This window comes from Crinia signifera, chromosome 4, assembly GCF_055691185.1.
Source record: "Crinia signifera chromosome 4, ASM5569118v1, whole genome shotgun sequence".
NCBI classification, from domain to species: domain Eukaryota; kingdom Metazoa; phylum Chordata; class Amphibia; order Anura; family Myobatrachidae; genus Crinia; species Crinia signifera.
In genome coordinates, this window is record NC_139220.1 from 215,450,714 (window position 1) to 215,471,997 (window position 21,284).

The 21,284-nt window shown below is 46.1% G+C and overlaps 1 protein-coding gene across 1 annotated transcript in view; it reads right to left on the bottom strand.

Moving 5' to 3' along the window:
- Nucleotides 1-1,030: 1,030 nt before the first annotated feature.
- The window catches only part of LOC146072534 (proprotein convertase subtilisin/kexin type 5-like), a 75,174-nt gene continuing 54,920 nt past the window's right edge, over nt 1,031-21,284 (bottom strand). Inside the window, exon 12 of the mRNA XM_083179760.1 lies at nt 1,031-1,234. Within this exon, the coding sequence (XP_083035886.1) occupies nt 1,035-1,234 (200 nt within the window). The 3' untranslated portion in view covers nt 1,031-1,034. The remainder of the gene's footprint in view (nt 1,235-21,284) is intronic.

A 21,284-nucleotide genomic window follows, 5' to 3' on the forward strand; every position in this document is an offset into this window, starting at 1 on the left:
TTGATACATCTGGCCCAATATCTATTGTGGTGTCCACAATGTCTGTGCTATATGCTGCAGCAGATGTGCTACCCATCCAAATGAACTTGTGTCTGTTAATGTTAGGTACTGTGGTTGTGATAGCAACGTTGACCTGTTTTAAATTTTAAATGTCTACATCAAGCTAGAGATGTTTTTGTGTATTGTCCCAAATGTAGCTGTTGATTTAAAAGCAATGTCTTGTTTCTATACCATAGAATATTTCACTGTTCTTTTCTCTTTTATCATCTTGCCCATTGAAACGTCTATAGTGGAAGACATTATGTGGAGCAAAGTCCTGTGGATTTTGACTCACATTGCAAAAGGCAAACAATTATAAAAAGTAGCAGGCTTTCATCGCAAGACGGCATCCCGCATGCGTACTGCAACCCGTACGCATATGCAGTCTATCGATATTCATTCGGCGTGCAAATTTACACAACAGTGATTAGGTCTGAATCAGGCCCTAAAACACTTGAGGGTGATTTTGCCTAAACCAAAACACGATAACGATTTAGAACCAAAAAACAGAGGTCTGCACACATCTGTAGTTATACATCATAGCAATGCACATAGTATGGCTGATTCTGAGTCTCAAAGATCTTTCTTGTCCAGTGGCTGCTTCTGAGGTTGGATTGCAGCACAGATCAAAATTCAAATAGGAGAGCCACACCAATTGCTATTCCAAACTGACTCACTGTCAGTGGGTGTGGCTCCTTTATTTGAATTTTGATCTGTGCTGCAGCCCCACCCCTGGATCTACCACTGTTCTTCTCAGAAGCAAGATTTTGCAATCAGCATTTGTGTAGATGCAAATTTATATATTTTTGTATATGTTCCTCCTATTGTGAATCACATAGAAATTGGCCATATCTGGCTGTCTGTGAAATATGATGTTTTAAGGCAGTACCTCTCATTATCATGTACTAGTGAAACAGGTTTCTGCACCTGGCCACATCTCCAGCAAGACTCAGAATCAGCCATGGCGAGTGCCACAATGGAAGTATATAGATATATTACCCAGTTGGACAGTGTAGAATGCAGAGGTGAAGCAGTTTGTAGTACCCAGATGCACACATAATACAGTCTTTAGCTGATCCCCCATGACACGTTGAACATACTTGGTGGCAGACTGAGCAGAACCCAAGTGTCATTCCATCTGCCTCCTCATTAGTGTTGTATGTTCCATTGGGGCATTGCTTTACACATGTTTTTCCTGCATAAAATAAAAGGAAGTAAATATATTTTTGAAACAACTCACTTAATAGTTTTAATGACAATATATGTTTACACATCTTTTTCAGTTGACATAAATTACCAGGATGGTACTAATTTATAGACTAAACTGCCAGCTGTGTTTAGCTTGCTCCATTCAAATTATAATTTAAGATATATTTGTTAATCAGTGCTTTAAAAAAAAGTGTTCCTCTTTAGATGTGCACTGCACACTGATGTTTTCTGTGCCACTGTAAAGTATATCGGGCCAGATTCAATAAAGCAAAAAAGCACATAACTTTGGTGTAAATTTACTAAGATCAGAGTTCTATTGTTCTATAGCAACCAATCAGATTCTACTTATTTATTTAGTGCCCTCAGAAGATAATAGAATCTGATTGGTTGTTATGGGCAACATTCCATCTTCAATAGAACTCCCATCTTAGTAAATTTACCTCATTGTGTCTGTTGCAATGCATGCAATGAAATGGGTCAATTGCATGTATATATATATCTATATATCTATATATATATAGAAAGAGAGAGAGAGATAGGAAAAATCACGGCACTCAGAGGAACTTTAAAAAAAACTCAATGGTGTATTAAAGCAGTGTCCAACGTTTTGGGGCACAGGGGGCATGGCCTTTGATAGGAGCAGCATGGATGGTGTAATGGTTAGTATTACTGCCTCAAAGCACTGAGGTCAAGGGTTCGATTCCCACCATGGGAATCACTAACTGTGCTGAGATTGCATATTCTCCCCATGCTTGCGTGGGTTTTCTCTGGGTACGCCAGTTTCGTCCCACAATCCAAAAATAAACTTTAGTTTAATTGGCTCCCAACAAAATTAACTCTAGACCCCGTCTTGTCGTGGGCCCCCACAGGGCCGGTGCTACCACTAGGCAGTTTTAGGCAGCTGCCTAGTGCGCCGGCCAGTGGAGAGCGCCTCTTCAGCCCAACATTTAAATCAAATATAATTGTGGCAGCAGCAGGTGCTGGGAATAGCTATCTCTAATTTCCCAGCACCATTCTAAAAACCGTCCCTGGTCCCTGCTGCTGGCGATGGCTGCCTAGCGCTTCAACCGCAGGTGGTGAGACACTGGTCCCAGCTGCCGCCCGCCCCTCACCACTGGCGTCAGCGGGGAACAGTGCCTCCGTGGCAGCAGCTCTAGGCAGTCAGTGGCTGCAGCAGAGACTAGGTACGGGTCTCCCCACCAGCCACAGAAGAAGGAACCAGCGCAGCGGTGAGTGGCATCTCCTATACCCCCCGCCACCACCCCACCCCCGAGAAATGATGCGGCGGGTGAGCACCGCAGCGTTGTGTCCCCCCCCCTCCGAAGCGCCGCAATCACCAGCACCCCCCCCCTCCTGTACAGCGGCCGGGGGGCAGGTGAGCACCGGAGCATCCCCCCCCGTCTAGGGCGCTCCGGTGCATTGCACCGGCACTGGGTCCCACAAGGGAGAATAGCCCATGTAAGTCGAGATCCGGACTATCAGGCATTTAACAGTTGGGATTCTGATTTCAGTATACTGACCATCAGAATCCCAACTCAGGAGGTAACTCGGCACCTCTTTACAGTTCTCCATATTGAGTGTCCCTGCAAAAATTGCTTTCACTTTCTTTTAAACCATATTTTAGCACACAAAGCACACAAAGGAGTAATTTGGTCTGTGGTATATATAGTTCCTATTGCTGTGTAAGTATCCAGTAGAAGGCTCCGATTGAAGATCTTATTTTCTTGTGTGTTAGTTGGGCGTATGAATATATTTAATGTGTGTAGTCCCTTCTCTGCAGATTATGAGTAAAGAAGCATGCTGAACTTCCTGTGTCCTCTTTCATGAAGGTTTGATGTAATATACTGTAAGTCACAGAATTAACACTGGCAATGAGGATAAATCATATTCTTCAGTATTGCGCCAGTGATCAGTAGATGCCAAAGGACTGACTCTACACAATTGTGGGGTGAAAAAGTGCAACACATACAGACAGCAGGGTTCCCTACTTTTAGGTTGTCCTCTGCAGAAGGCCTGATAGAAGAAGCAGGAGGCAGGACCGGTGGCGGTGCTGAGAAAGGGGCAGAGCCTGAGGTGGTGCTAACACACTGAGATTTGTTTGGGGGCTTGGCCATTGTGATCGCATCATCGTGGCCCAAGTCACCCGCTCTGGAAAGCTGGTATTACAGACATTTCACAGCAGGGCCACAATGAACCGATTTGTGTTATCAGTCACCCGCAGATCCCCCACTGAGGGGGGATTGTGAGAGGCTGATGGGATTGCTCTGGACTTGCCGCCCTTCCTGGGGGGCATGGAGGCATACCCGATTTTAGGGATCCTCCCGGCAATTCCAGGAGGGTAGGCAAGTACGGCAGACAGTCATCACCTAGCCTGAATACAGGAGCAGGTGAGTTCTATAATTCTTTCTATACCGAAGTGAAGAAAAAGGACATAAAGGAAAAATGTCAGGACAGGCACAATAGCTGCTTTTGAGTGCAATAGAGCAGGGCCGTAACTAGGGGGGAGCTAGGGGGTCACCCGACCCAGGCACTGAATAGGAGTGGCATAGTGTGCCAGTCTCCACCAACCCACCATGGCGCCACAGGGTTCATGCTGACACATGCAATACAATTTGAATATGAATTGATGCTGAGGCCAAGGACAACCCCGGCTGTCGTGAGGACCCAGGAGGAGGAGGAGATTACCTCAGTGGCTGCGTAATGCCCCAGAGGGTGCCTGTCTGGAGAAACGCAACCAGGAGAAGACCGGAGTCCAGGGGAAACAACCCGCCCGGAAGTCATGACAAGTAGGAGAGACCAGAGGAAAATCTTTCTTCATGCCACAGAAGGGCACGCAGGCACCGCGAAGGATGACTGCAGAGTTACAAGGACCCAGGCTGCGTCTGGTTCTTCGTGCAGAGATCTGGTGCCCTGGACAAAGAGAGCAGCCTGGAGCAGTGCTCTGCATCCCGGGCAGCCCTTAAGATCACAGCAGCTGGAGATTGAAGGGGGTAGATGCGTCACAGTAGAGGGTGAGAGGACCTTCTGCTACACCACTCTGCCCTTGTTACCCCTTCCGCTGCAATACTCTGTTAATAGAGGGCACATTATGAGGGCTGGGCTCCCCTCTATATCCTCAATGCTTTGCTGTTAGTGTAATAAAATAACTGGCCATACATAGGGGTGGGCCCCCCTTCTTCTGCTGGCCCAATTAACACACTTCTCTCCTCACATCGGGTTCTCCTAATGGTTCATATGGGGTTTCCTTTTAATGTTTCTTAGTGGGGCTCCAGTTCCTGGATGTGTCCCACTCTCGGTGAGCGGGACCGTCTAGTCCACTCATTCTACGCTTGGTTTGAATGTCTACCTGTCTACCCTGCTGCTGCCAAGGGGAAAATGGGGGTAACTTATTACAACCATAATGGGGTTACTACAACAGTGATACCCCCACAAGTCTGTAAAAGTAGTATCTAATATGGGGGTATTACACATATTACCCCCTTGGCAAGGAGCATGTAACCTCCAATGGCAACGAGCATGAAATCCTTCGTGGCAATGAGCATGCAAACTTCCCTGATAATTCCAGCCAGTCTTCTATTGACTCCCACTTGGTTGAACAAGCAGTGGGTACTCTGCAGACTCTTTATTTTGACAGAGATTTAGCTCAGTCCTCCAAGATAGAGCTCCCTGAACAAGATCAAGTTCTTCCTGACTATTATATCAGAAATTTTCGACGTGCCAGAAAACAAGCTAGTTCAAGGCCGTCGCCGAAGGCTGAGTCCATAGATATGGAACAGAATTTTATATAGCTCTGTCTCCTGCTTCCAAAGATTCCTCCAAGTTTTCTGCTGAAAATCCCAATCCTTCAAGGTCGGTACCCATGGGCATAAAAGTTGGGTGTATCTCATTGTCTCATCCTCAAGTGGAAACTTCTACAGTACCTTGTCCCAGAGAGTCTTCTGAAACCTCCAATTCAGTAAGACAGTGCTAACTCTAGACATGGATTCTAGTTCCAAGTACGATGATGATTATGACTCTACTCCTTTCCTTGAAGATCCTATTTTACCTAGCCATGGAGAAGATTCAGTTGAACGCTACAGGTTGCTATCCGAAAGCCCCTGGCTATCGTACACAGTGTAACTTGAGCCTTAGTGGAGTCCTAGCCTTAAGGGGCCGATCTTCCCGTCTCTCAGTTCCAGTCAAAAATACTTCAGTTAACCACAATGAATATGATTCTACGTCTTTCTCTAGTGGTCCTCTTCAACCTAGTCAAGTGTTCCTTCAGGACGGAAGTCATCCTCATTATCGCGTCCGATGGAGTGAGAATTCTGTTTACACTAATGATGGATGGTCCACCTGCTCTTAAAAGTTTACCTTAAAAGTTTCCTAAGGTGTCTGGAGGCCACCCGGAAGGGGGGGGGGGGGTGTACTGTCACAATCCTGCCTGAATTCTGTGTATCTGTTCTGTCATACCTGCTTTCTAGTCCTGTGTATCTCGGCATGCTGCAGCTAGACTATCAAGTGTCCTGAGCCTGTGCTAGTAATGAGCACCTGGGTGAGTTCTAATTCAGTCATTGACTCCGTAGTTACCAGTGGAATGGAATCAGGCATGTCTCCATTTTATCATGTTGGCCTCATTCAGAGACTGGTCCAGGTTTTTCAATTCCCATTCACCCAGTGCTAAGGGTTTATTTTCACTGATCTGGAGGCACACCTGGCTTGTGCATCATCGGTTCTTAGCTACATGTTGGATGAACTTTCTCCAGACTGACACCAGCTCCGGTTGCAGACTCCAGTGCACCTCCTTGTTGCAGACTCCAGTGCACCTCCTTGTTGCAGACTCCAGTGCACCTCTGGCTGCATATCCCAGTGCACCTCCTTGTTGCAGACTCCAGTGCACCTCCGGCTGCATATCTCAGTGCACCTCCAGCTGCATACCCCAGTGCACCTCCCTGTTGCAGACTCCAGTGCACTCTCTGCTGCATATTCCAGTGCACCTCCCTGCTACAACCCCCAGTGCAATCTCTGCTGCAAACTCCATTGCACTTCAAGCTACAACCTCCAGTGCAATCTCTGCTACAAACTCCATTGCACTTCCAGGTACAACCTCCAGTGCAATCTCTGCTGCAAACCCCATTGCACTTCCAGCTACAACCTCCAGTGCAATCTCTGCTGCAAACTCCATTGCATTTCCAGTAACAACTTCTGGTACCTGTACACCTCCAGCTGCCAGCACTTGTGTACCTCCGGTTCCCAGTACCTGTACAACTCCAGCTGCCAACACCTGTGTACCTCCAGTTACCAGTACCAAGAACCTCCAGCTGCCAGCACCTGTGTACCTCCGGGTTCCCAGTACCAAGCACCTCCAGCTGCCAGCACCTGTGTACTTCCAGCACCTGTGTACCTCCGGGTTCCCAGTACCAAGCACCTCCAGCTGCCAGCACCTGTGTACTTCCAGTTTCCCAGTACCTGTACACCTCCAGCTGCCAGCACCTAAGTACTTCCAGAACCTGTGCACCTCCTATTGGTTCTTAAGTAACAGTGAAAAGTTGGTGTGACAATCGAGATGGGCGCCAGAAGTTAAAATTATGACAGGGTTTATTGGTACATAAACATATAAAAATCTAAAAAATTTGTTCATAAAAAACATGTACAATAGCATGTAAATGTGAGGTCTTCTTACCCCTAAGGGTATTTGGAGCCAGCAAGGATGGGATATGGCAGGATGCAGTCCGGATAGTGCACCCTGCTTGAGGCTCCAAATACCTTAGCACTGGGCTGGGTCCTAGTTCAGGTTGTGAATACCACTCACTGCCTACGCGTTTCGAGCATCTGGGTGCTCTTCTTCCTGGGAGCAGTGACTGGCATCCACCTTGGGCTGGTATTTATATTAGAAATGGGCACCGAGGGTCACCCGTGACCGGAAGTGTGTCATTGTCACTTCCGGTCCGGCGGTTCCGGCTTTTGGATCCTGGAATCATAGAAAAACACATAATATTGCTGAAAAATGTTTGTAATATAAGAGGGGCATGCCCTGACTCTCTCCCCCACTGTTTGTATTCAGTTCAGCAGTAGGAGTTAGATAGGTGTTGACAATGCATTTTCTGAATGTTCTTCGAAGTAGATTAAAGGTGTTTCTTGTATTATTTCCGTATTGTGATAAATGAGAAAAACAAGGAGGAAATGGTGTTTGTTTATAATGGGTAAAATAAAAATAAAAATAAATAAAGATAAATATAAAAATAAATAAAATGAAAATAAAAAAATAAAAATAAAATAAATATAAATAAAAATAAATATGAATAAAAAAAGGTACTTGTTTCCTAGCACGGCCACACCGATTTCCATCGGGGTGGTCGTGTCGGAAAAATCGCGTCGATCGCATCGCATGTGATTTGGTCGCATGCGATGCGACCGACGCGACCGACCCGATTTTTTTATTGAATCAAATGTAAATAGGGTCCCTGGGACCCGATTTTACATTGGAATCAATGTAAAATATTCCCTAGACCCCCAATTTTACAGCGTAAACCCCACCCCACGATTGACGTGAACCTGAAGCGTGGCGAGCGCAGCGAGCCCGCGAGGGGCGGTGGTACGCGTCCTCCGACCTTTTCATTCCCCTACTATCCACGTCGGCGTGGAGTTGAGAATATATAGTGTGGCGAGCACAGCGAGCCACCAAGCCCGAAGCGTGGCGAGGGGACGCGTATAACTTCACAGGTATACGCGTCCCCTCGCGGGGCTCGCTGCGCTCGCCATGCTTCGGGCTCGGTGGGTCGCCACACTATATATTCTCAACTCCACGCCGACGTGGATAGTAGGGGAATGAAAAGGTCGGAGGACGCGCACCGCCGCCCCTCGCGGGCTCGCTGCGCTCACCACGCTTCGGGTTCACGTCAATCGTGGGGTGACGACGGGGCCATATATAATGTGAAATGGGTCATATTGGCCCATTTCACATTTTTTACTATGTGAGATGGACTTAATCAAGTCCATCTCATCTTGTGCCATTATAATGACACAAGACCGACGCGATGCTCCTGATTTCAATGTTAAAAATTTTTTTAACATTGAAGCCTATAGCAAAATTGGGGGCATCGCGTCGGTCGCGTCGGGGCCAATGTTAATGGTCCCGACCGACGCGATGCCCGCGATTTATCCCTGAACGGCAAAATGGACCTGATTTCAAAGGAAATCGGGTCCATCGCGGCCATCGTGTACCTTAACTTAAAGGTACACGATGGCCGCGATTGTGTCCGTTCTAGGAAACAAGTACCTAAAAAAATTTAATAAAAATAAACATAAATAAAAATAATAATAATGAAATAAAAATTAAAAAATATATAAATAGGGGGCGTGGCCTGGCGGGCAATGGTGGAAGACGCATTCTCTGAGAGCTCCCTGCGTTCATAGCCTTGCCTCAGCTATAAACCCTTTGCCAAGCTAAGTGACCCGCTTACTTCTCCATCAGAGGAGCCCCGGACACCCTCCGACACCACACAGGGCAGCGCCGGCGGAATCGGGGGAGACACTAGGTCTCCTCGCGGGTTGCGGCCTGTCCCTGCATCTCAAGCCGGGGCCTCGATTAGCAGCCCCGACCTCACGGAAGCGTGGTACCTCATAAGTCGCGCCGCGACTTGCATCTTCTCCCGGCGGCTCCTCACGGCACGGACGGCTGTTGCGCTCATCTGCTGCAGCACGGCGCTGGGAGACAGACCCTCCAGCTGCCGGTTAATCAGCGACGCCCGCCATCTTGCCTCCTCTGGGGTCCCGACGAGAGCCGGCATAGAGAGACCCTGAGGGGTTACTGGTGCCAGGGGCTGCACGAGGAGGATCCTGTAAGTACCAGCGCGCACCGCACACTGAGCTCCCCCTGCAGCGTCTCCTCTCACCCCTGAGTGGCCTGGTTCCTGCTGACTACCGAAGCTGAGTCCCTGGGGAAGGCTGGGGAGACTGCTTACGTGCTGCACAATAGGGCTGTGATAGGAGACCCCTGTCTCTTCACAGTGGGGACACTGTTTTAACAGCACCAGGTGTACTCAAAGAAATACAGCCTAGAGGGGATTTACCACAGCTACCTGGGCTCCCAAAAGCAATTATACCATCAGTGACACTCTCACTTCCTAAAACGACCACCTGGGCTGCATTACAACACACTATTTAAAACTGGTGTATAATTGAAGCTAAAAGACAGTGGCAGCCATCTTCAGACTCCTGTACTTTTATATCAATCCAGGCCCAAACGCCATCTTAGATCCATTACCAAAGATCTCCCCAGACGCCCTGCTCCCAGCTGAACCCCCCCCTCCCTGCACCATATCCTTGCAGTGATATCTCCTGAAGTGGATCATCACTAGCAAAAGGCTAGACAACCCTGCAGAGTAACAGCAGCGAGTAATAGCCTCAAGATACTGCCCATTCTCCAGAACACCCCACGCCTCCGTCACATAAAACTTGGCAGACTTGGCTAACATCAGACACAAATCACCTTTCGCTGTTACACACCTAACGCATGAAGGTGCTCTGAGCCTCCTTCATAGAGCATCCAAACCAAAGGTGGAGCCCATCATGAGCGTGACAGACGCTTGAAGATGTAATGCGTGCCCAGGCCACGTAGGGGGGACCATACGCGGAGCCACTAAATGATGTAGTATTGGCTGGGCAGAGGGCCACACATGATAGCACAGAGCTTTTCCACATGACAAAAAGACGCCGTAATACACCAACGGTGAAGACCTCAGCGAGACCGACACAAACCCAAGCTTTCTGTTCCTTGTTCGGCACGCCAGTCCCGGATTCCGACCCACAGACCCCGGCGACTCCTTTGCACGCCCCTAAAGAACAGACCAGCGACCTTTTGCTGCCCTCTCTTCTGACCCCCGAGCCAGACCCCACAATGGAGAAGCCTGACCTTAACACAATTCTAGCTAAGTTGCAGGCGATTCCAACCCGTCAAGAAATGCAACAAGATCTACTCTCCACGGAACAAAGGCTCCAAGAGTCCATGTTGGCCCACATCACAACACTCAAAGCAGACATAAAACACATGGACAACAGAGTGGTCCTCTTAGAGGAACAGTGCGAAGACGCGGACTCTCGGCTATCTGACCTCCACGATCTGGTCTCACGCCAGTCAAAGGCGCTGCTAGAGATGGGCCGTAGATTGGACGACGTGGATAACAGGGGCCGAAGAAACAACCTGAGGGTCCGGGGGGTTCCGGAAGATATTGTGCCCGCAAACATTGAAGCCGCCCTGACAAAAATATTCAGCGAACTATTAAACTCTGATCCAGAATACCAGATGGTATTCGACAGAGCGCATCGAGCTCTGCGACCCAGAGGTGCCACCTCAGAGAAGCCTCGAGATATCATCTGCAGGCTCCACTATTACCAAGAAAAAGAGGAAATTCTCAGGGCAGCAAGGCGTTCCCCAGATATCAACTTCAATGGCCATAACATTCAAATATACCAGGATCTTTCCTGGTCGACCCTTCAACAGAGGCGGTTGCTCCGTCCCATCACAGACGAGCTCAGGAAACATAACATCAGATTCCGCTGGGGATTCCCTCTAAACATACAAGTCACCCACAAAGGAGTGTCCGTTAGCCTTCAGGATCCAGAAGGAGTGGAAGACTTCTGCAAGACTCTTGGACTCTCCACCCCCCTACTTCCCAACTGGCTTGATCCTGCTGAGCTCTCTGCCCCGCCTGGGCCAAGGAGGAACAACTGGCAGACGGTCCAGAGAGACAAGAGAAAACCCTCATCGAAGAAACAAGTAGCAGACAGAGTAGCTGGAGGAGGAAAGCTTCCGAGCCCACAATCCGGGGCCCCTGCCGCCTCCGCTGAGGACACGTGAATATACCTATCTTTCTTAAGTGACTTTTATTCCTTTGCACCTAAGTGCCTAGTTCAACTGCGATAGTTAATGTTAAATGTTTAATTATTAATAATGATGCTGGGGACGGCTGCTTTCACCTAGTGTCAAAGGAAACATTGGAGACGATTACCTCTCCTGGAGGTTTCACTGGTGAGGCAGGTAGGTGCCCCACCATTCATTTACTGAGAGAAACAAAGTAGTTATGGTGTTAATTACTACGTGCCTAATACCAAATGCAAAGAGACCAATAGGGGGCCCTCCGACACCGGGGGCTTATGGTCCTGATTTAAGGCACATAAGTTAAGTTAAGTTGAATTAAGTTCTGGTATCTTATGCTCAAATACTAAAATGTTGACTGTTTTAATGTTAGTGATGATGCTGGGGTCAGCCGCTTCCACCTAGTGTTAAAGGAAACACAGGAGATAAGTACCTCCCCCAAAGGTTTCACTGGTGGAACAGGTAGGTACCCCACCATCTACTTACTGAGAGAAATAGAGTAGTTACGGTGTTAATTGTTAAGTGCCTAATACCAAGTGCAAAGAGACCAATAGGGGGCCCTCCGACACCGGGGGCTGATGGTCCAGACTTAAGGCACATAAGTTAAATTGGTTTAAGTTCTGGCATTCTATGCCCAAATACTTAGTTGTTTACTTGATTATAACTAAAAATTTGTGGTTCGCTTTGGTTCCCCCAAAACCCCCTCGCTCTGCTGTACATCGGTAGAATGTGGGACGCCATAGGCCTCCCATGTCTAGAAATGCAGAGTTCCTTAATTAAGCTAGTTTATGATCTCTATCTATGCATCAAAACTCGCACACTTCACCCCCTTATCCATATATGTTTTTTCCCTGCCCTCCCCACTGTCCCTCCCCCATCCCCCCGAAGTCCCAAGAGACATGGGCCACTGAGCTCAGAGAAGCACGAATATAGAAACAATGGCTAGTTTAAAAATAATCTCCCTAAATGCCAAGGGGCTGAATGTCCCCGAGAAGAGATCCAAGCTTCTCCACTCAATGCACACGGAAAAAGCAGATGTAGTGTTCTTTCAAGAGACCCATTTTAAAAAAGGTTCGGCACCAAAACTAGCTTCCCGTCACTACCCGACAGGCTACTTCAACGACTTTTCTGAGACTAAGTCTAAAGGGGTGGCAATTTTATTCTCTAAAAACCTCCACTTATCTGACATATAGGAAACCCACATAGGCGACGGGAGGGGGATTCTAGTTAAAGCCACCATTGCCAACCAAATCTTTACCTTTGTCAACCTATACCTCCCGAACAAGGGCCAGATACGCTTCCTCAAAGAGGCGCTGGAACTGGCCGAGAGCATGATAGAAGGAGTACTGGTGACGGGAGGGGACTTTAATTGGGCTATTGAACCCGCAATCGACACAACAAATTCCCATGCCAATTCCCCAAGCAGAGACCTAAGACGATTCAGATCCATACTACACGACTTCCAATTAATCGACACGTGGAGATTACTCCACCCAAAAGACAGAGATTATACATTCTACTCATACCCCCATAACTCTTATACACGAATAGACTACCTCTGTCTAGGTCACAGATCATTAGACTTAATAATAGACGCATCAATTGGCCAAATTGTAGGTTCAGATCATGCGCCCATTACACTCACTCTGAATCTTTTAAACCCTCCGACACGCCACTGGAACTGGCGCTTTAATGAGCAATTTCTCAGAGATGATGACGCCAGAAAACAGATATCAGCAGCCATTGACGACTACATAGCCACCAACGTAACGGAAGATATATCACCTGTAACTATATGGGAGGCACACAAATGTGTACTCCGAGGCAAATGCATCCAAATAGGCTCTTACCTAAAAAAGAGAAAAGCAGAGAGTAGAGAGGCACTCCTTACTAAAATAAAAGAACTTGAAACAAGACATAAATCCTCCCAGACCCCTGATGTTCTCTTGGAGCTACAAGAAGCAAGGGTGTCTCTAAACAGTCTCTTAAATGAGAGTACACGCAAGGCCTTCCGCAGATGCAGACACAAATTCCATAGGTGGGGCAACAAACCTGGGAAACAATTGGCGAGGGCACTGAGAGCCCAGAGATCACTAACATATATTAGAGAAATGAAAGATTCCTCGGGCAGACTATGCGCTACGAGCACCCAGATAGCTGACATCTTCCACGAATATTATTCCACTCTATATAACCTCACCTCGGAAACGAATACTAGGGACCCAAGGACACACGAACGAGAAATCAGAGAGTATCTGAGAGAAATCCAGTTCCCCACGCTCCCTCCAGATTTAACCTCAGCCCTGAATGACCCGTTTACAGAAACGGAACTAACACTGGCCTTAAAATCCATCCCGTCAGGCAAGAGCCCTGGACCTGATGGGTTCACAATTACATATTATAAAGCATTCCAAGAAAAGTTGCTACCCCTTTTCCTGCGAGCCTGTAATGCAGTCTCTCAGGAAACCCCCCTCTCTAATCAATCTCTTAACGCACACATCACAGTCATACCAAAAGATAGTAAAGACCCGGCACTCCCTTCCAGCTACCGCCCTATCTCCCTCCTCAATGTAGACGTCAAGCTGTTCGCGAAACTGCTAGCGAGCCGCTTGGCCTCTTTAGTCCCATTGGTGGTACACCAAGACCAAGTGGGATTTGTGCGAGGGAGGGAGGCCAGAGACAACTCCATCCGAGTATTTGACTTGATTGCCCACGCACAATCCTCAAACACCCCCACCATGCTCCTTTCCACAGATGCCGAAAAGGCCTTCGACAGAGTGGACTGGAAATTTATGGAGATGACCCTTTGTCACATGGGACTTGAGGGGCGGTTCCTACAAAAAATCTTAGCCCTTTACAAATCCCCAATGGCCCAAATAAGAATCAATGGACTCCTGTCCAAACAAGTCACCATCTCCAATGGGACGAGACAGGGATGTCCGCTGTCCCCACTGATATACGTCATTTGCATGGAGGCATTAGCCAGAGCGATTAGACAAAACCCAAATATAAGTGGGCTGACGGTGGGGAAAACTAACCACAGACTAGCTCTGTTCGCAGATGACCTCCTGGCAATTATAACAAACCCAGTAGTCACTCTCCCGAACCTTATGGCAGAGTTCTCCCGCTATGGGAAACTATCCAACTTTAAAATAAATTATACGAAATCTTCCGCCCTGAATGTTTCGCTACCAAATGACACCAAGGAAGCATTGAGCTCCCAATTTCCCTTTCCATGGAACCCCACCCATATCAAATACCTGGGCATCTCCATCCCGGCCTCGCTTAAGTCAACAACATCCCTCAATTATACCCCCCTACTAAGGTCCATCCGCAATGAAATGTCGCAATGGGCGACTCAGAGATTCTCATGGCTGGGAAGGATGAACATCATAAAAATGAATGTCCTCCCCAGGTTTCTCTACCTCTTCCAGACAATTCCACTAAAATTACCCGCTCATTATATAGGAGAAGCTCAAAAAGCAATTAGCCGATTTGTATGGGGAGGTAAAAGACCCAGATTCAAACACTGCTACCTATATCACAGAAAGGCCAAAGGAGGCCAACAGCTCCCTATGCTACTGGCATACTACCAGGCCTCGGTACTATACAGGATAGTGGATTGGTCGAGAGCCGACACATGCTCAAAACAATGGGTCGACCTTGAAGCACATTCCTCGGCCCTTTGTCTTAAGGTGGTCCCGTGGATACACACCATACCCCGCACAAAACACCCCACAGTCGAACCCACTCTGGCCATGTGGAAAACTATCCGATACAGACTTGGCCTCTCCTCACCTGACTCCCTACTCCTCCCCCTTATTAACAACCCGGAATTCCCTCCGGGAGCATCCGGGAGAGTAGCAACTAACTGGCAGCAAAAAGGTCTGACCAGAGTAATAAATCTATTGTCCGGGGGAAACGTCAAGTCTTTCTCGGACCTAAAGTCAGAGAGGGAACTGCGTCAAACAGACTCCTGGTTCTATTTCCAAGTACGCCACTACATCCACTCAAAAAGAACAGCCCCTGCCCTCAAAAAAGACCTCACCCCATTTGAAGTGCTGTGCTCCCACACCTCGGACCCCACTCATGTGATCTCCACGATCTACAAAATTCTTCTCCACAATCACTTCCCTGACCTCCCTTCTTTTTGCAAAGCATGGGATCAGGATCTCTTGCCTAAAGGAATCACAATAAACTGGGAAAAACACTGTGACGTCATGGCACGGTGCTCCACGAGTCTAGAGGTGGTGGAGACACAGTACAAACTACTAACTAGATGGTACAGATGTCCTCCCCTAATTCACAAATTTTTCCCGTCGGTCTCCCCCTTGTGCTGGCGCTGCAGCTCCCACAGGGGATCCCTGATTCACATATGGTGGGACTGCCCCAAAATCATCCCCTTCTGGGACACTATAATCCAGTTATCCTCAACCATCCTGGGATTCCAAACCCCAGACAAACCCGATTTTTGGCTCCTCTCCCACACCAGTATCCCCATGGCAAAATACAAGCGGTCACTAATTAAACACTTAAACAACGCAGCCAGAGCGGTGATTCCAGTCCACTGGAGGTCCGAGGACCCCCCTACTATTTGGGAATGGTTCCAAAGAATTGATTTTTACTGTGCTATGGAAGACATCTATCACTACGCCGCCACATGGCTACCGTGGTTAGAGTTTAAATCAACAAGAACATACAAAGACCAGGCACCATCTATCCCACAACAGGTCTTGCTACAGCCCTAGAAGTAAACAGTTAGCGCAACCAACACGGTTTGGACAAATGGACCAACTAGCATTGTTTCCACTGACCAAATTGATGACGGACATATACTCCTACCCCCCCCTTCCCCACTACTTCCCTCCCCCACGCTTCCCCTTGTTTTGTCTACTCCCCCCTAACGTCCCCCCCCCAAACATGCACTGAGTTTAAAATAAGATAGCAGAAGGTATAGGAAAAAAAAAAAAAGAGAAAAAGTCTGAATGTCAACAATGGAAATGTTTATTGCACAAATTGTTCTCTTGAGTAAATTGCATATTATAGACATACACAGTGCTGTAATGACTTTTGCTTCAATGCTGCTACAATTATGCTATCTTTGTAATAATACTGTAATAATATCACAATTGTATGTATTGTTATTCATTTGAAAAATCCAAAATAAAGAATATATAAAAAAAAAATATATATAAATAAAATAAAAATAAAATAAATAAAAATAAAATTAAAAATAAAAATAAATACAAATAAAAACAATGAAATAAAATAAAATTTTTAATTATAAAAATAAATATAAAATAAATAAAAAAATAAACATAAATATATAAGTAATAATGATACAAGTATTACAAAAAGGGGGGACATTCAGCAGTGGAATAGATATTTTTGTTACATGAACCACTTGAGTTCAAAGTCTTTATTGATTCCTATTGGTACTAATGTTTTCAACTGGAAAATCCAGTTAATTTCTTTTTTGGATAGTCTTTGTTCAGTATCTCGATATCTCCAGGATGCTCTTACGGATTCGATTCCAAGGAATGTTTTGATTTGTATTGCAAGTACGTTTCTTTTGAAGTGGTCAGATAATGAGTGAGTTTCTATGCCCTTCTTGATATTCCTCACGTGTTCGGACATCCTAGTTTTCAGGGCTCTAATGCACTCCTGACTAGTTTGCTCTGAAAGTTTTCTGCTTTTTTGTAAATGAATTGTGGTGTTGGTGGAAGATCTTTCCTTAGAATGGGGTCCTTCTGGAGTATATGCCAGTGTTTTTTTTTTAAAATTGTTCCAGTTTCTTATGGTGTGCGCCATAGGTGGCTAAGAAGGCATATTTGTTGACTTTGGTTTTGGATGTTTTTTGTTGTTGTTTTTCCAGTATTGGTTCTCTTGCCGTTTCCTGGATGATTTTCTTGGTTTGTTTAAGTTCAGTTTCTTTATATACTCTGGCTTTGAAGTTTTCCATCATGTCTCCCATTTGTTCTTGGCAAACTTCATCTTCCGTGCAGTTTCTTCTGATGCGGAGGAGTTGGCTTTTGGGGACTCCATCTAGCCATCTTTTTAGATGTTCGCTGTCTCTCTGGATGTAGCTGTTGGTGTCTGTTGGTTTTTGGAAGGTTTTGGTTTGTATGTTTCCTTCTTTTACGTATATTCTAAGGTCGTGACAGTGAATTTCAGTTTTGCTGATTTGAAAAGTGAATTTTAGATTGACGTTATTGTTGTTCAGGTATTGACAGAAGGATTGTAGGTCTTCCTCTTGTCCTTGCCAGAAGAAAACTACATCGTCGATGTAGCGGTGCCATAAGACCAGATTTGCCTCCCATCTATTGTTGTTCCAGAACTGCTCTTCCTCCCACCTCTCTAGGAAGAGGTTAGCATAAGACGGGGCAAATCTGGTTCCCATGGCAGTCCCGGTTTGTTGGAGGTAGTAGTCCCCTTTGAAGTAGAAGTGGTAATTTTTGAGTATGAAGTCAATATTTTTTTAATCATTAGATTTTTATTTTTATTTCTTCAATAAAATAACAGGGGGGTACAGAAGGGAAAGTTGGGGGGGGGGGAGACAAAAAAAACAGTGAGTAATAAGTTGTACATGTCTCACACATAGCATCAAATCAGGACAATACATTGATAGTTCAGTCTGCATCAATATTTACAAGGAAACATTGCTAATCCATTTCATTTCAATTTCAACGCAATTCAATTAGCCCCAGTCTACTGTGAGCATAGTATATTCAGATCAGGAGGACTGATGTGTACCGTTGAGTGACCGGAATTTTCCATATACATGGACCAGCCAAGCCATTTAATAACTATTGAGTTAGAGAAGGAGGAGTACTTGGCGTCGGCAGTCTCGTATACATAGTGGCTATGTACTTTATTCCGGATAGACAATATGGACGGGAGTATATCAGATTTCCATAATTTAGCGATGCTGGCCTTGGTAGCTATAAGGACATGACCCATAATATACCTATCTGCCGCTGATAGTTGAATTGGAAAAACATGGAGTAACGCCATAGCTGGGTCAGGGGAAACGGGGTGGTTTAATATTGAGCTTATCAGTTGAAAGACTTCTCCCCAGAGAGGCCGCAGGCGTGGGCACGCCCAGAAAATGTGGAATATGTCCCCGGTATTACCGCAATTTCTCCAGCAGGAGTTAGGGGATGAAGGCCAGATCTTATGCAGCCTGGCTGGGGTGAAGTAGGCCCTATGAATGAGCTTGAAGAACATCTCAGAGTGGTTTATACACCGAGATATCCTGAAGCAGGATCTATAGATACTCTCCCATTCCTCCTCGTTGAAGGTTACATTCAAGTCCCTTTCCCATAAGGATTGAGATTTCAGTTTAGACCTTTCAAGAGTGGAAAGCAAGTGGGAGTACCACCACGAAATACCACCTTTATGTGAATAATCACTCACCCTAGTTTTAAGAAAGACAGGGAAAGTTGGTTTTTTAAAAGGCGTGTTTAGGTGAGTTTGTAGCCAACTCCTAATTTGCAAATAGACAAAGAAGTCCTGTTTGGGAATATTAAAGTTATCTTGTAAATATTTAAAGGATACAAAATTCTCCTCAACATATAGGTCTCCCACTGTGTTTATACCCTGGTTGATCCACCTTTTTATCGGCAAATTGGGGATTAAAGATTTAAGAGCATTAAGTGATAGAAAGGGAGCCGGTAGGTCTATCTTTTCTAGAGAGGCTGTCATTTTATACCAGGCATCTAGGGTTGCTTTAATGGATTTGCAGGAGGATGAGATTTTCCTTGTTTCATCTGGAGGGAGCCATAACAGGTCTGCGATAGGTGTGGGGTGGGAGTATGTACTCTCCAGCAGGACCCATGGTTTGGGGTCCTTAAGATCGAACCAATCCCTGGCCTGGTTTAACGCACAGGAGGAGTAGTATAATTCAATATCAGGATAGGCTATGCCTCCCTCTGTTTTAGATCGACTTAATATCTTCTTTGCAATTTTAGGTTTAGCCCCTCTCCAGATATATTTAGTCAAGAGTTGATTAAATTTGTTGAACAGTTTTTTGGTGGGGGGTCTTGGAATGGAACGAAATAAATACATCAGCTTCGGGAGGAGGATCATTTTTGCTGCCGCAACTCTCCCCAGCCATGAAACGTCGTGCATCATCCAGTCCCCAGTCAGCTCTGCAAAGGCCCTCAACAAGGGGTCATAATTACATTCAAAAAGGGAGTGTTCTGGCGCTAGATTGATTCCCAAATAACGCAGTGATCGTGTTTGCCACGAATAGCCGTATTTTGCTTTTAGTCTAGTGACAGTCTCTGGGGGGAGTCCTAGAGGAAGAGCCTCTGTCTTACTAGTGTTTAATTTATAGAATGAAACTTCAGAGTATTCTTGTAACACCGAATGGAGAGCAGGCAAGGACTCCTCAGGGTCCAAGATACTCAGAAGGACATCATCGGCAAAGAGGCTAATTTTATGAGATGTATTCCCAATTACCGGGCCCTTGATATAGTCATTACATCTAATGTGTTCAGCTAGAGGCTCAACCGCCAGAGCAAAGATCAGGGGAGACAACGGGCATCCCTGACGTGTGCCGTTAGAAATCGTGAAACCTGAAGAGATGCAGCCATTTGTGAGCACCCTAGCAGAAGGACAGGAGTAGAGAGCTAAGATTGAATGGAGTATTCGGCCATTGAGACCAAATTTTTCTAAGGCTGCTTGCATGAATCCCCAATGAAGCCTATCAAAGGCCTTCTCGGCATCTAATGACAGAACTAAAAGGGGGATTTTCTTTGACGAGCAGAATTCGATAACCCCCAGCACCCTACGTGTATTATCCGGGGCCTGTCTGTTCAAGACAAAACCCACTTGGTCATTTTTAATAAGGGCAGGAAGTAGTGGACTTATACGATTAGCAATTAATTTGGCATACAGTTTCAAATCAGAATTAAGGAGCGCAATAGGTCTGTAGTTTTGGACATATGTTTGGGGTTTTCCTGGTTTAGGGATAGTTATGATACGGGATTCTAGCATTTCAGGGGGGAATTGTTTTGATAAGGAGGCTTCATTGAATACTTTGAGGAGCACTGGGGATAGTTGGGCTTTGAAGGTCTTATAGAAATTGGACGGGAACCCGTCTGGTCCAGGGGCTTTGTCAGAGGGTAAAGAATCAATACCGGCTTGGACCTCATCTAACGACCAAGGTGCGTTAAGGGACAAACAGGTCTCCGTTGGCAACTCTGGTAGATTGATTCTATTCAAAAATCTTTTGATCTTTTCATAATGGGGTTGGCAAGTGTCCGGATCATCTTTCAAGTTGTATAGTTTTGAATAATAATCTGAAAAAACGTTGGCTATCTCATTTGGATCATAAACTTTTGAGCCCCGATCAGAAAAGACCAAGTGGATTTTTTCTTTTGCCCTCTTTCCTCTTAATTTCCTAGCCAACATTCTACCTGCACGATTCCCTAGTTGATAATATTTCTGGTTTAGCTTGCTTACATTGCGTTGAACTTCTGCTAGATAGAAGCTGTTCACCTTATCCCTTGCTTCATTTAGAAGTTTAAACATAGACTTATCTGCTGGGTTGGACTTATGGGCTGCCTCCAAGGTAGCAAGCTCCAATTCAGCTTGTAATAAAGTTTTCTTATAGTCCTTTTTCAGTTTGGCAGCTATTTGGATTGCTGATCCTCTGACAACTGCCTTAAGGGCGCACCAATGATTAAAGGTTGAAGTGTCTTCTGAGGAGTTCTCTTGTATATAGTGGTCTATTGATGAGCGTATAGCCTGCTGAGCCTCCAGCTGAATAAGACTATGGCGTCCCAGGCGCCATGGGCCAGGGGTCGTATTCCTACTTGATATGTCCCATTCAATATATAGCGGGGAATGGTCTGACCAAGATCTGGGGAGAATTTTAATCTTCTTAAAGGAAACTAAAGACCATTTATCTGATATGGCGAGGTCAATTCTCGAATAAGTGCCATGCACATGGGAATAGAAGGTATAATCCCTTACTGAAGGGTTTTTGATCCGCCAAATGTCATGGAGGTCGTATTCCGCCAGAAGCTGGCGGAGACCGCTAGAGGGGTTGCGGTGCCGACTGGAGGACCCGGACCGGGCACGCGTGCTATCTATATAAGGGTCTGGGACCAAGTTGAAGTCGCCCAGGAGGAGCAAGGCACCTCTGAGCATTTGCTGAATCTTGGAGCAGAGT